Genomic DNA, 14,849 nt, shown 5'->3' on the forward strand with positions numbered 1-14,849 from the left:
GTCTGGCTCTAATACTCAGGTGGAAAATGTAGTATCGAAGTAAATGATCTTTTTCCTGATCAAGTATGAATCGGACTCGACGATAACTGTCGCAATCTAAAATGCGTTTCAGGACCTGTCGATGAGGATGATCCGAGGGTAAGTCGAGACAATAGTCTCGACACAGTTCTAGGAATCGAGGGAACCATCTGACTTCGCCACGCAACATCTTTTTCAAAATGAACACTTTTTTATTCGAACAGCTTACTTTAACAAATGACGCACTCCTCTAGAGGAACCGCACGTGTCCTGGTGACACGGGGTTTTACAAATATTGCGCCAGACCAACTCGTCCACGATCAAACGTTTTAACATCTGTTCTACTTTACGATCGTTCTCTACAAACTCGTTTTTCTTAAAACGACCCAAGAACGCGTTCATGTCACGACCTTCGGCTCGGTCGATCAGGAACATCAGGGCGTAGTCACCGCAACCCTGACTGAAGAGTGACTGTAAACTCTTGCCGTGAAAATATGGAACTTGAAATGACGGTCCAACCATTCTCGGATCGGTTCGGCGGTTCCGTACACGTCCAACGGGAGGCCGTAACTGTCCAGGATCTCACACTTGTCCTTGTCGGCCCACAAAGCGATCCAATGCATGCCCGGTTTATCGTGAGGGTCCGTGTTCACGATGTAAGCAGTCGGTCCTTCTTGAGGCAGTGTCTTGGGAAGCCGATCGCAAGGTACCGTTCCGTAAAAAACACAGCGGAGTGACGGATTCGTTCGTGCCAAATGATCCAATTGAAAATTATTCAAGGCTACTTTCTCCATTTTCTCATTGGTACACGTCGTAGGTGACGACTCGGTTCTCGTTGATCTCCAGCAAGTTCTCGAATTCGCCGTACAACAAGATGGTCAGGTTTTCTCCTGGGTTGGCTCCAAAATCGATCACCAGACGCAGCTCGCCTGACTGCTTGGGGTTCAACACTGGACTGTCCAAACATCCGTTGGCTGTGTTGTCAAATACAAACATGTTGCATCTCTTGCCGTGCCCCCAGTCCTCTTTTCTGACCATGTTTCCTTTTCCCCTACACAAAGCTCCTGAGGCTTGGAGGAATCTGTAGTAGCCTCTCTGATCTTTACTGTCCCCATCGTGTTTGAGCTCCAATCTCTCGTAGGGATACTCTTCACCTCTCACCAATTGTTTGATGGAAGCGAAATTGAATTTTCCAAAATTGAACGTACTCTCAGTGATGGTTCCATTGAAGGCTGCTTGTTTCATCAACAGCACCACTAACCGATTAGGTAGCTGATTGTGGAAGGGATTGCTGCACTCAAAATGACGATTGTCATTGGGATGGGAGTAGGTGCGAATTTCACCTCTCACCGTGAGGTAAGTGACCACTCTTCCACTTTTCACGTTGGACATGATTTCTCGGTACACCAACGGAGTCACTCTCACTTGGGACAGGAACAATCTCACATTCACGTCGGCTTCAGTCAGTCTGAGAGTACTGGCGCCATCCCATTGGATTGTCCACAGAGCTGGGGCATTGAAGTACATGTCGATCTGGATCTGCACACCAGGTACCAGTAACTTGCTGAGATGAAACACTTCCAGGTAAGGTTTGAACCTCAAAGTCACTGCTTCTCCATCTAGAAACTGGGATCTTCCCAGGACTAGGTTCTTGAGGTCTTGTGGTAAAGCAGTATAATCAGTGTGAGGAGCAGCAAAATTCAGCTGATTGGCTGTCAATTCATCGGCATCTCCGTCGTCGGGTACACCGAGACAATTGTACCACCCATTGGGTGTCAAGATCGTTTCACCGTCGTCTCGGTCGTGGTTCAACAGTGTCTCGATGTAGGCTTTGTAGTGGTAAGTGTCTGTCTGGGAGCTGATGAGAGTGCCATTCAATCTCACATTGATCTGCTCGAAGAGGGTGTTGGCCAGATTGTTGGCGAGTCCCAGGACATCCGCTGTTAGCAGATTCGTATTGTTACTTTTCTTGACGGTCAATTCCACTTCAAAGAAGTTCTCGTTCAAGTCGATAAAGTCTTCTTGCGGATCGACTTGGAAAGTCACAGGGTTGATCCCCGTATTGAACGGGTTGATTCTCACCACACGTCGAGACGACATGCTCAGATCCGTGGGAGGGACCTTGAACATGTCCAGGCGGGGGTTACGAACCCCCGCCGACCTGGCATGAGCCACCATGTCCGTCATCGTCTACGTCGTCGTCGTTTCCTTCTCAGTGCGTACTGTACCCAACGATAGTTTGGAAGTTTTGATCGTGTTTGGAATATCGAACCGCCTTTATACGTTCGTCGTAATGGGATACGTCTCACGCGCCTCGAGTAAATGGGAATCATACTCCAAATAGGTCTTTTCTCACTTTTTTGGACAACGCTCGCTTGATCTCTTGAGTCGCTTTACGTTTCACGGCCCTTGTCGCTCCTCTCTTGACCCCTGCGAGTTCACCTGCCCAATTGGGCTTTTTTCCTTTACCACCCGCATTTAAACCTTTCAGACCCTCCATGGCCGTCTCGGTCAAAACGTCTCTGAGAATGGCAGGACCTCGTTTCTTGATACCTTTCCAGGTCGCCCCGAATCCGTCTCCAGATTGATTAATTTTGTCGGGATGAAATCTTACTAGTGTTCCACCGATCATTATTTCTTAAAGTGTAACGTCAAGATCGTATTGCCAGCTCCAAATGTCACCAGTTCTCCAGTTGTCTCAGCCACTTGCACTTCTATAATGTCAATGACTTCTTTGCGCACGGGAATATATTAAATGTGATAATGCTCGAAATACTGAACACCAGCACCTCTTCGAATCAAGTTGACCTCTCTCAGTAAGTCTGTGACTTGATTCCCCACCACGATACTTCCTCCCACGTTGGAGTAGACGAACAAGGAACGCGAACTGCTTCCCGCTGCGACTTCGAAAGCTTTGTTCAGGTTCAGAAAACGCCAATTGCAATTGATGCTGAGTTTCAAATAAGCATGTTCTGGTAAATATTCGGAGACCGTCCAAAAAACAGGTATTCCATCCTCGTCTTTTATGTCCGCATGGAGAGGCATGTAACCAAGTTCAGGAATTTCATCTTTGAAGAATTCGATCTGCAAGTTAGGTCCCAGTTCGTAACCACCGCCATTCTTTTTGACCCACCCCATTTTCTCAGCCAGTTCATAATAGATGTTCAATGCCGGAAAGTCTATGTTCTGAGGACGAAGGGTGTTTTCGTTGTCCGTGACCAATTCTTCACCTTCCCACTTGAACTTGATGTAGGTTCTTTTACCATCACGCGTGACATATTTGGCTCCTAATTTGGGTCCCGAATCTTTGAAGATGCGTTGTTTCTCGAAATAGGCGATCATGGAACACCTCTTTGATATCATCCGTATCGAAGTAAGCTGATCCCGGCGTATATCTAGCAGTCGTATCTAGTCGTCGCCACGAGTAATAGGCCAAGGTGACTTTTCTATTCTCAGAAGTGTTGAAGGAAGGAAGAGTCACATGGGCATCCGGAATAGCGATGCTACTCATTCCCACTTTCCATCCTTGTCCCTCCAAGCGTATGGGATTGGGTAACCTGATCTTGAAATGGTTCGCCTTGTTCTCTGGAAACTCGCTCTTACTACTGTGACTGGGTAAGCTGACGTAAAATTCACTCATCTTTTCTTTTGAAATGCAACGTGACCGTTGTCACACCCGAAGCAAAGTTCACCAGTTGACCGTCATTCTCAGACATTTGCGTCTCAACAATGTCCAAGACGGTCGTGCGCACTGGTAGATATAGGATGTGTCTAGGCTGAAAGTCTACGACATCCGGATCGTAATGAACTTGTTTCAACAGATCCGTGACTTGATTTCCCGTCACCATACTCTGTCCCACATTCGAATACACGAACAAAGAACGACGATTGTTACCAAACGCTTCTTCGTAACTACGATCCAGGTCCATGAAAACCCAATTGACGTAACAACTCAGATGTAATGCGTCCGGGTCGATCTTGTAAAAAATGTCTTCTCCATTATATCTAGGCATCACCAAGTCAAAGGCAGTGGGTATGACTTCCGTGGGAAAATCTTTTCTCAAGTTGGGTCCCAAGACGTAACCCGGTTATCCATTATCCAACGTTCCCATCTTGACCCATTTCATCTTCTTGGCCAATTCGATCCCAATGGACATCTGGGGGTAGACGCGCTTACTATTGATTTCGAGGGAGGTGCACGTTCTCGAGTTGTCGAGGACACATTCTCCACTCTCAGCCCGATGCATGACCGTGTACAGCAATTCGGTGGGATCGTCTGGTTTGGCCTTTTTCTTGAACATTGTCACGTCGACCCCCGATTGCTTCCTAAACCTCCACATGTATCGATCTCGTATCATGTTCATGAACCCGGTACCAGTCCTCGGTGTGAATTCCAAATCACTTTCTCTTGTCACTCCAGCGACTCGAGAGTATAGGTTGATTTTTGGGTCCACCATCACGATCCACCAGATTTCAAACAGAAGAGAATCTTTCAAGTCCAGTTTACGAACAGCGGACGGAAAAGAGATGTCACTGATACCCACTTTCCATCCCGATTCTCTCAACTGTAACGGGTGCGGCAAACGATTCTTGAAACTGTTGGCCTTGTTGTCTGGGAGCTCCTTCGTACTGGCATTGCTCATCAACTGCACGTAAAGGTCCCCGGGAGACTCATTCATCCTTAAAGCGCAATGTCACCGAGGTCACGCCCGAGGCAAAGTCCACCAGTTGTCCGTCGTTCTCGGCCAATTGCATGTCCACTATATCTAAAACATTGCTGCGTACTGGCTTATATTGAATCTGAGAAGGTTCGTACGTCATCTTGGTAGGGTCGTGGGGTACTTCTCTCAATAGGTCCGTCACTCGATTCCCCGTGATCGTGCTTCGTCCTACATTCGAATACAGGTACATGGGACTACGAGGATGAGGGAGGTCCGGATAGACGCTGACTCCCTGATAGACCTTCGCGTATTCCTCGTCCAGGTAACTGAAGCGCCAGTTGCAATAGGGACTGAGCTGTAACACCCCGGCGCTGCTCAAATCCCAAAAGTCCTGGGTGCGAGTGACGTCATGGTTGCTCCAGTCTTTCTTGAAATCGGCTGGGACGGTGTCGTTTTGGAACATTTTGATCATATTCATAGTCATGTGAACGGAGTAATACGATTCCTCGTTAATCCAACCCATCGTCTTGACCAGTTGAGGACCAAACCTCACTCTGGGACGTTCTCTGTCTCCGGATTCGTTGAGGAACGTGTCGGTGTTGTCCAGAATCAAATCATTCCCCTCCCATCTAAACACGGGGTAGTATTTTTTCCCGTCCGGAGCTCGTAGACTTTCACCTGAACGATCCATATAATGATACAAGCGTTCGTGAAAACGATTGATGAGGTATTGCATGAGAGATCTGCCACTCGTCACCTTGTGTCGGTCTTGGTTAAGTTCCTTCCCGGTGACGTGAAATGGCACACGGTAACGCCCCGGAGCCCACGAACCATCGGATGTCCTGAGAAACGTTTCAATGGTCCACTCAAAATTACACAACATATCGTCATCGTCAAAGTCGTGCGCTTAATGCTTGGGTACTTGATGCGGTCGTGACGGGGGTATCGGGTAAGAAATGCTCACCAATCCCACTTTCCATTCCTTGTCGTCAAACATGAGTGGGTAAGGCAGACGATTCTTGAAACTGTTGGCCTTGTTGTCTGGAAACTCGTTCGTACTGGCATTGCTCAGCAACTGCACGTAAAACTCTTTCATTTTTTTGTCTTTTTCACGAGCACGTCTTTTTTATCCAACCAACTGTCGTACTTGACTGGCCAACCTTTCCAACGTACCAAGACTTTATCCCCTTTTCGTTTGACGATCTTGTCGATGCGGAACAGATCGTCGTCTTCCACGGTCACCTTTTGCAAACGGGCACAAAGTTCAACGTATTCTGCACGGTGAAGTACCGGTATCTTTCAAGGTTCGATTGAAACGTTCCACCACACTAGATTTCGTATCCCCACGGGTCGAAAAATGATGAATGCCTTTCTGTTTCATCAAATCCTGAAACGTCTTGTTGTAGAATTCCTTCCCGTCGTCCGTCTTAAGATTGATGGGTTTTCTACCTCCCTTCAAGATCTTAGCCATGGCTTCCGTCACCGCTTTACCCGTCTTGTTTTTCAAGGGTTGGACCCAGGCGTGCTTGGAAAACACGTCCACCACCGTCAGAGATAACGATACCCTCGATTGTACCTGGCGATATTGATCACCTCGATCAAGTCGGCTGTCCACTGCTCGTCGATTCCGAACACCACGACCGGTACCGTGGGAAACCGACGACGTCTGGGTTTGTGCAACGTGTACCCCAAATCCCGTTGCAAGACCTCACGAGCACGTCGTACCGAGATCTTATTGGCCTTTGCGAATCGCGTCAGACCGCCCTGACTACCGGGTCTGGAGGGATCCCGATACCGTCCCAGTAACGTCCCGGTCGAAAGTTTCTTCCTTTGACTTTTCTTCTTCATAATCGCCAAAGTTTGTAAACGCACTGTCTCCACAACTCAAAACGTTGCTCGCGTACATCGAGATACTTCTTAAATGAATCGGGTTGCTGTTTCAACCACAAGATATAAGCCACAAAACGCATCACGTTGGGTTTGACATCCGTGTCGTCAAACACCTCCAAGGGCGAATCACTGAAAGTGTCGGGTACGGGTTCACCGCCGTATCTCGAATGGACTCTAGCGCACCAGGAACACAAGGTGAACCAACTCCATCGATCGGCCATGTTCGAACACACTCTCGAGATCAACCGACTCAATGCTTGAGACATGGTAAAAATGATTCAACCCAATTTTATTTCAAATTTCTTATAGTTACAAAACGTCGTGCCCGATTGGTTTTTACGAAACTACAAATCTGATTGGTTCAAAGAAGGCGAAAGACTACTGAGTAGTATACACTTCGTCGTCATCGGACGACACGTCATCAGACAGTTTCATGTTCTTACAATCTTTGTGATACTCCTCATCGTATTCTTCCTCGAAGGAATCCATGGAATAATATCTACAATTTTTCCAAAAACAATCCCCTTTACCGGGTCTCCATTTCAGGGCTTCCTCTTCGTCTCCATTCACATAAAATGCCTGACGCATTCCCTCTTTACAAACACCACACAGTTCATCCCTATCAACGTTAATGGCACGAAAGAAAAACCGATCCTTCCACATATCACGTTGACGCATGATCTCACTGATCAACTCTTCCAACTTCAGACAAGTTTCCCTGTGCTCACCCTTGTTGAAAGTCAGTAACGACTTCACCTTGGGACTCTCGTCTGCCTCCAACACACGACGTGCCACGTCACGAGCGAGCCGCAAGGGTTCAAACAGATCACGGATGGCTTCACGCATCATGTACGTGATGTTCTGTGTGGCAATCAAACAGGTACGCTCTGCATCCAGGACAGGATCCCGACTATGAATAAATCTGAAATCGTTAAAGCCTTTTCTGTACAGCACACGACACCACTCACCACAGAACAGATACACCCCTTCATTCTTCCTCATCAACTCCAAAATCATACCACTCCAGTCAGGACGACGTCTCATCAAGAGATCAAAAGGCCACGTACCTTCGGGTAATTTCCCTTACGGTTCAAAGAGATTGTCAAAAATGTACACGTTCACGTTCGACAAGTCATCGATAGATCCCAAAGGTTCTACCTTCTCATCTGCAATCTGCTTCACTAGTTCCCGAATCTGGTTAGAGTTGCTGTAGTAAGTCATCTTAGACACTCTCTCCGACGGCCTCGTTAAACTTCTTTCCTTCTTGATCCGCTAGCGTCGTGATCTCCAAACCCGACAAATGAGGATAGCTCTCCCTGTCGCACCAGTCTATCAAGTGCTTCTGAAGCCTATAGTACAAAGGGGAGACAAGATGTAACTCCAAGTCAAATATCTTCACATGTAATGGTCTTTCGCCTTCTTCGATTCTCTCCAAAATCTTAGAAGCTCGATTCAACTCTTGTCTAAGATCTTGCACGATCTCTTCCACGTCTCTCCCATTCAAAACTCTATGAGTCATCACCGCAACACGAGCAAGTCAAGAATGATTCTCAACCCGAGAAGCGTGCTCCTTTTATACCTGCGCCGTACCTCCACTTTCACTCAGTACACGTACTTTCACTGATCACGCGCTATTTTTCACAAAACCAATCACAATGAAGAGTAGCACATGATCACATCACCTGACACGTCTACGATTGGTAAGTAACCGTCTATAAAATCGACCCACACATCACAGCACGAGTCATTTTTAAAAAATCGCATGACACGTCTCGCGGGTGTTATGGATTCACTCGTCGAACCCGAAGAGGTCCCAAAAAACAAAAGAAAATCATCCAAAAAGAAGGAGGCTCGCAAGAAACTGAAACTGGATATCCCCAAGAGAGAAGGTAAACTACAGTCCACATTAGATAGATGGCTATTCAAAAAACCTCGTTCTAGAATACGTTTCAAAGAACGCGTACTCCTCAAAGAGATCACATCGGACTCTGTCAGTTGGACCACCGTACCTCTCAAAGGCTTCTCTGAACCCTGGAGCGTCTTTTCAATCAAACGTCAAGAAGCCAAAAGCGAAATGAAAAGTAAACATTACCGTAGAAGACAAAGACTGACCCCAAAAAACCTGCGAAAAACCACACACATCCTGGAAACAATGCTACGAGAAAACACTCAATTGGGATACTAACTCATTTTTTCATTAAAAATCATAGACTCAAAGCTACCCGCCATTCAAGGCGGAGTCATGCCACTGATAGGACTCGACAAATTCAAGAAAGACAACGTCATAGTAGAAGTGCCACCTGAAGTGGACGACAAAGGAGAATTCACCGAAGTACAAGTGTTGGAGGAATTCGACCCCGATCAGTTCCTGGACCAACTGAAAAAACAAGATCACACCTGCCCGCGCTGTTGGGTACCCATGAAATTCGGGAGTGTACAAACCCCCGACGGTAGTACCTGGGAGTATTACCGATGCCCCTCTGCCAGATTCTACACCAAGTGTTATGTGAACTGTGGTGCTAGTGAAGTGAGCGCCTACTTGCAACGCGTCGCCGAACAGACACACCCATGCTACAAGAGCATCGACCCAGCCCGTTTCCGATGTCTATGCAACAAGTCCCTGGTCTTAGCCACCTCCCACTCAGCTGCCAACCCAGACGGACTCTATCTCAAGTGTTCCAAGCGCACCTGCAAGTTCTTTCAATGGATCAACGAACCCCCACGAGGGATCGCCGAAGCCAGACTGATCCATGGACAAAGTTCCGAAGACATAGTGAATGGACAGAAACCAATTTAAAAAGCACAGTTTTTTATTCATATTTTTTTTACACGTTGGGTAGTTTGTCTTCCGCATCGATCATCGATCGCATTGTATTTTGATCACATTTGTTGAAAACTCCATAATAAAAATTAATGACATTGATATAGCGTCTAGCCGTGTTCTTCTGTGTCTGAGTCCAGTGAGTCTGGAACGGGTCAAATTGATAGCACAACATCATCCGGTGAAATGTCACTCTGTCAACAGGCGGCTTCACTTTCAGGTTCCACAAAATGTTCTTGCGAATAGAAAGGATCGCATTAAACAATGTTCTCGAGAACACTTTCTCAATGATGCGGTATTGACGCCGGCTTCTGGTCCAATTCTCCCGTTGCTCGTCCATGAAGAATAGTACTTGGTGGAGCATCACCTCCAACTGGCTCGAGTCTTTGAATCTTATTAACCAACGACGATCCGCAAACAAATCTCGTACTGGGAAATCCATGTCTTCGTAAAAACGAACCCAGTCGTCATCCATCCTATTGATTGCCTCCTCGTAGGTTATGTCAGGCTTTCTCGGTCGGAAATTGTTCTGAAGATGCCTCTCTCTCAAAGCCATAGTGACGCTCAATACAAGTCTGAAAAAACTAAGAGTGAAGAGCGGACGACGCCTATTCGCTTTATGCAGATCCAATCCACCAATCACAGATCAAGCTTAAGTCACGTGTGCGGAGTAGACCCAGGGGATAGGGGGTATCCCCCTGCCATGCCCCACGGTCGGAGACTGGATCCAGTTTTTACGTGTGTATAAAAGAAGCGGGTCGAACCGTTCACGGCACTCTGAGTTTTTCAACTTGTATGAGCGCCGATAAAAAAGACTGTTGCTATTGCTGTTGCTGTTGGAATCAAGTTAGTATAGCATGGAGACCTTAGATAGATGCAATGAGAAGACGTCCACTTTGGGAAAGTGTGTGCGAGAATGGCTAGAGAGCGAGAAGGAGAATTGTGGGACCCCATTGTACAGTGACCTGCAGAACTTATTAGGTTTTATTGGTGTGGTGTTAGATGAAATCGATCTTCTGTTACTAGAAGTGCAGATGGGGGTTTTAGGTCAAACCGACTTGAAAGATCTTGTGAAGGATGTAAACTGGGCCCTCAACGCATACAGAGAACTACTGTAATTTTTTACGTTTTTTTAGAATGGAAAACTGTTACGTATGCAAACAATCGCGTCCATGCTGCCGCACACCTCTCCTAAAATTGAGCGAACACGGGACCCACGACAAATTCGTCTACCCAATCAAGGGACCCCTCAAAGAAGCCTGGGGACTAGGAAGCGTCTGGGTAACCTGTTGTGGGGCCATCTATGGCATGTACTACAATGACGAGACCACCCGTTACGATCCCATCTTTCTGGGAAACCACTATGAAGAAGCCATGTCACGTGTCAATCATGTCAAATCGTTTCTATGAAAAAGGGCGCAGGTCATTAGGATCGTGCACACGTCCCATCCTGTAATAACAAGTAGTGTCCAATAAAAAATGTTTGTTCTATTTCAGACTCATGTCATTTCCTAACCCAAGATGTCTTTGGTGTAGTGAAGTATACACTCACAAATACGGTATCGACAACTATTTCCTTACCACGTGTTGCCACGAATTCTATCACGGAACTTGTAGAGCCCTCAACAATTGGTGGCTGAAACCCTGCCAAAGAGTTTGCCCCCATTGTAAAACCGTGAATTTCGGCGAACCCTACAATGACAGACTCAAAAACAAGTCCTAAAGAGGTAAGCGCTTCGGTGGTCTAATGGTTAAAATAATTGAGTTGTGGCCTCAGAAACCCAGGTTCGATTCCTGGCCGGGGCAGTAATTTTTTCTCCTTTTTTCCATAGAGACCCCTGGCCTGTAAAATCTATTTGGAAAAACCCCACCCAGACGAAGATGTCATGCTCATCTTCCTCATCCAACATTTTCCCTACCCATGGTACCTGAGAAGAGACCTCTCCGATGTCTGGCCCTTCGGACGCGTTTTCGAATCCTCCTCAGGCTTTCACGGAGAATTTCTCACCCCAAAGACAATGATGTTATCCCTCGTTCACCTGGGAACCAATGACGTCCAAGCCCTCAAGATGATGCAAAAAATCACACAACAAACCATGTACATTCTCTCGTTAAATGAACTTTAATTTTTATAGGCATTAAAAATCTTGTGTTTTTTCACTCAGGTGGTGACGTCATCGTTTTTACAAATGCTTGGTAAGCCAACTCTTCTCTATTATCACCGCCGCTCCTCCACTCTTTCCATCCGGCCTCAAAACTCTCCTGCATCTTCTCCAAACGCACTGGTTCCCCATCCGCCAGAGACTCGTCCTCCTGCATCCTATTACCCATGACGTTCCTGAACCTCATCACGTCATCGGCCAGCTTCATCGTTTCTTTTTTCAGGATGTAATCCGTACTGTCACGAATCACACGAGTCATAATCTTTCCGAGAAAATGATCCTCCACAGCTGCCATCACTCTCGCCGCAAAATCATTCCTCGGAGTTTCGTCCGGCAAGTTTTTCGCGGGAATCTCCACCTCCTCCGTCGTATTCTTGTTCTCCTCCGATGACATCTTCTTTACGATCTCGAAAAATAATACCAACTCTACAGTCACAACCTTTTTTATACACACTCTAACCATCTCTCATTGGTTCGCGCCTTATTTGGGCATGCGCGAGCGCGATGACGTCACGGGCGCCATGTTTTGCCTTTCAATGCGCCATCTTGGATTTAAAAATTTAAAAGAATATATGGGAATATACAGGTCACGTGGTATCATCCCTGAACGCTGATTGGTTACGGCCCCTATGAGCGTGCTTCACTACTTGTAAACTCTGCAAATTAGCAAGCATTTCGGAAGGAAAATACAAATGCTACTCCTTCAGCAAGGGAGGTCAAGTTTCAGTAAAAAGATTTGATAAATCTTAAGAGTCACTGACTCTTTATGTCGAGAATCACTGGCCAAGTTCAAAAAATCGAAAACCCTGAAACTTTGCCTTAAGAAAGCTTTCAGGGAACTATTTGCGAAAATCTTATTCCGATTTTCTAAGAATTTAAGGTCTTCAAGAAATTCGCAAAAAACGAAAATACACCTTTTTACCTCATTAAATATGCAAAAAATCGGGAAAATTGACAGAGTTCTCGGTATTCGTAATGAAACAATTTACAATTCTAGAACACGCGATAAACTTAGCATAAGAGCTTCACCTTTCTTCTATCTGACAATAGGAAGTTTTAATTTTTTCACGCATTTTGAAGGGTTCCGTCGACTGTCGAATTATTGCTATATCAGGCATTTAGCAAAATGGCAAAAATTACGTAACTTTACGGGCTTCAAATACATCTTGGTATGTCCGATGTAGAGTCAAGACTGCTACTGTGCAAAAGTGTATCGTTTCTACTATAACAATACGAAAAAAGAAATCTGGGTAATTAAGGTTCTCACAGCCAAAAATCAATAGTTCGCGATAGTCTTTTGCATAATTTGCATAATGCTGTATGTTCAAAGAAATCTATTGTTGAGCACACTGGTCTGCTTTTGTTCAATATTTGGGCCATAATCTGCAGGGAAGACACAGAAAGGGGGTTAATCCAAGTGTTTATTCCAATTTCTTCTTTCAATTACTCACAAGTTACACAAAAGTAAAGAAACAGTCTGAAATATATGTTCCAAGTGCAATAGACTGAATACGCTATTACGTGACTGATGATTGTTTTTGACTCTTCAACTTCATATACAGTTTACAACGGTCTACATTTAACTTTATAAGTCATGATTGGGGAAGATAAAGGTCTTTTATTTATCAATATATTTTCGGTGAAAAATACAACGGATACATGTCATTGAAACTTACAAGTTTGGTTTCCAGAATCTAACGTACATGCATCTCGGTTTGAAACCTCCCACACAGTTGCCATTGTAGGAAGGTCGCTGTAGACTACTACTTCAACCAAGCCAAAGTTTGAACACCAAACATCACACATCACAGCTTAACCGGAAATGTACTTATATACTTGCTTCCATTTCCAAACAGAACACCGTCTGACTAGTGATATCAATATTGTAGACAAATACACAAATCCCACAACTGTAGTGTACAGTTTTCAAATTTAGCGACGATGCTCGGTTGTCGCGCATTGTTTTCTTGCATTTTCAACAATTTGAGTTGCAGACCACAGCTCCGACTCGCGATCTGATATCTGGACCAATCTGTACTCGTTCAAATAAGAAATAGTTGCAAGAGGCCGTTACAAAATGCAGACAATCTTGGATGACAAAGGAGCCCCTTAAAGGTCCTTAAATATGATCCCCGGATGTGCTCTATTTAGAAGACGTCAACATATGTATTCATTTGTTCCCCGCTTAACGTCCACTGGACGTTTAGGTAGACCCCCTCTCCTCTTCTTAACTTCCGCTTGGAATTTTGCCACTCAAATAGTCACTACAGATGTCAAGATGTCAACATATTGAATTTAAAACGTAAAGGAAACTTTTATTAATCAACTTAGCGGGGAGGACCACAATCATCAGTACTAGACCGAGGGAGACCGCCATGGTTTCAGACGCCTTCACCTATGGGCCAACGGCAGTTCCATCTCCTAGTGCTTCAAGTGTCTTAGAGTCTTACATCACTTTTGGAAGGATTTTCCAACCGTTTGTCGATCGCGCGGGCAAGTGAAAACTTCCTATTTTTGTTGTGTGCCGCGCTAACATGAAGTGAGCTTTCTTAAAATTTATCTTTCTGCTTTTGGTCAAAAATGCCCCACACTAACATCCAAATATTGACTTGCCCTACCCCCACCCATAAACGACCAGTGGACATTAATCGGGAAACAAGAGAATGTATCGACGGCCATCTAGTTAACCTGATCTAATTGACCTTTACAAACAGGCATTACTTCGGTTTTGTTTAAGTTACGTTGTTAAAGAACAGGAGCAATCTTTCACAATATCTTCGAGAAGAGAGATGTAAGGGGCTTTCTTCTGCTGATCAGGTGGCATTGAGATGCTCAAGTTTTCACAGAGAAGTTTTAACACCCCAAGTTTGAGTTTCCGCAGGGTGTTGTCTTTGACCATGGAACAGATGTTGTACTGGTCGTAACTCACAGGATGCTTGACATTCAGTGCGGTCATCACAGCCTCCTTTGCAGAAGAGAAGTTTTGCTCCTCTTCCATCGCAATGATATCTGGATCGCCGGAAATATCTTCTGGGATGGTTTGCTGCCTTATTTTCGCGGCTATTCGGGAGAAAAAAGAAGCCACTTGTTGAGCTGTTAGGAATTCAGATACTCGAAACAGGCGCTCGCCATTGGACGCTCGTGCTCTCCGCATTTCTTTCGCAACAGTCTCCGCATCAACCTTCGTACCGCTCTCCTGGCCAATGTTAAACTTTGCCTCAAGATATTGCCGCTGCTCTTCGTTGAAGCGATACGCTTTCTTCGCCTGCTTTAATGCCCATCCTTCAGATCGAGCTA

The 14,849-nt window shown here is 45.5% G+C and overlaps 2 protein-coding genes and 1 pseudogene across 2 annotated transcripts in view; all 3 read right to left on the reverse strand.

Annotated features, from left to right (window-relative positions):
- Positions 1–266: 266 nt before the first annotated feature.
- LOC149102215 (uncharacterized protein F54H12.2-like) lies at positions 267–3,114 on the reverse strand. Its single transcript, XM_089275212.1, has one exon. The coding sequence runs from the start codon at positions 2,203–2,205 to the stop codon at positions 817–819; it is 1,389 nt and encodes a 462-aa protein (XP_089131338.1). The 5' UTR covers positions 2,206–3,114; the 3' UTR covers positions 267–816.
- A 935-nt stretch (positions 3,115–4,049) lies between these two features.
- On the reverse strand, positions 4,050–6,617 carry LOC149102216 (uncharacterized; annotated as a pseudogene).
- Positions 6,618–12,964: 6,347 nt separating this feature from the next.
- LOC149102217 (uncharacterized) overlaps positions 12,965–14,849 on the reverse strand; it is a 5,269-nt gene continuing 3,384 nt past the window's right edge. The window contains exon 3 of the mRNA XM_089274744.1: positions 12,965–14,849. This exon is cut by the window's right edge and continues 351 nt beyond it. Within this exon, the coding sequence (XP_089130870.1) occupies positions 14,290–14,849 (560 nt within the window). The 3' untranslated portion in view covers positions 12,965–14,289.

This window comes from Orbicella faveolata, unplaced genomic scaffold, assembly GCF_042242905.1.
Source record: "Orbicella faveolata isolate gen_17 unplaced genomic scaffold, um_ofav_v1 contig_36, whole genome shotgun sequence".
NCBI lineage: Eukaryota > Metazoa > Cnidaria > Anthozoa > Scleractinia > Merulinidae > Orbicella > Orbicella faveolata.

Coding starts and splice junctions, on each gene's coding strand:
- LOC149102215 (XM_089275212.1), bottom strand. CDS start 2,205: ATGACGGACATGGTGGCTCATGCCAGGTCGGCGGGGGTTCGTAACCCC.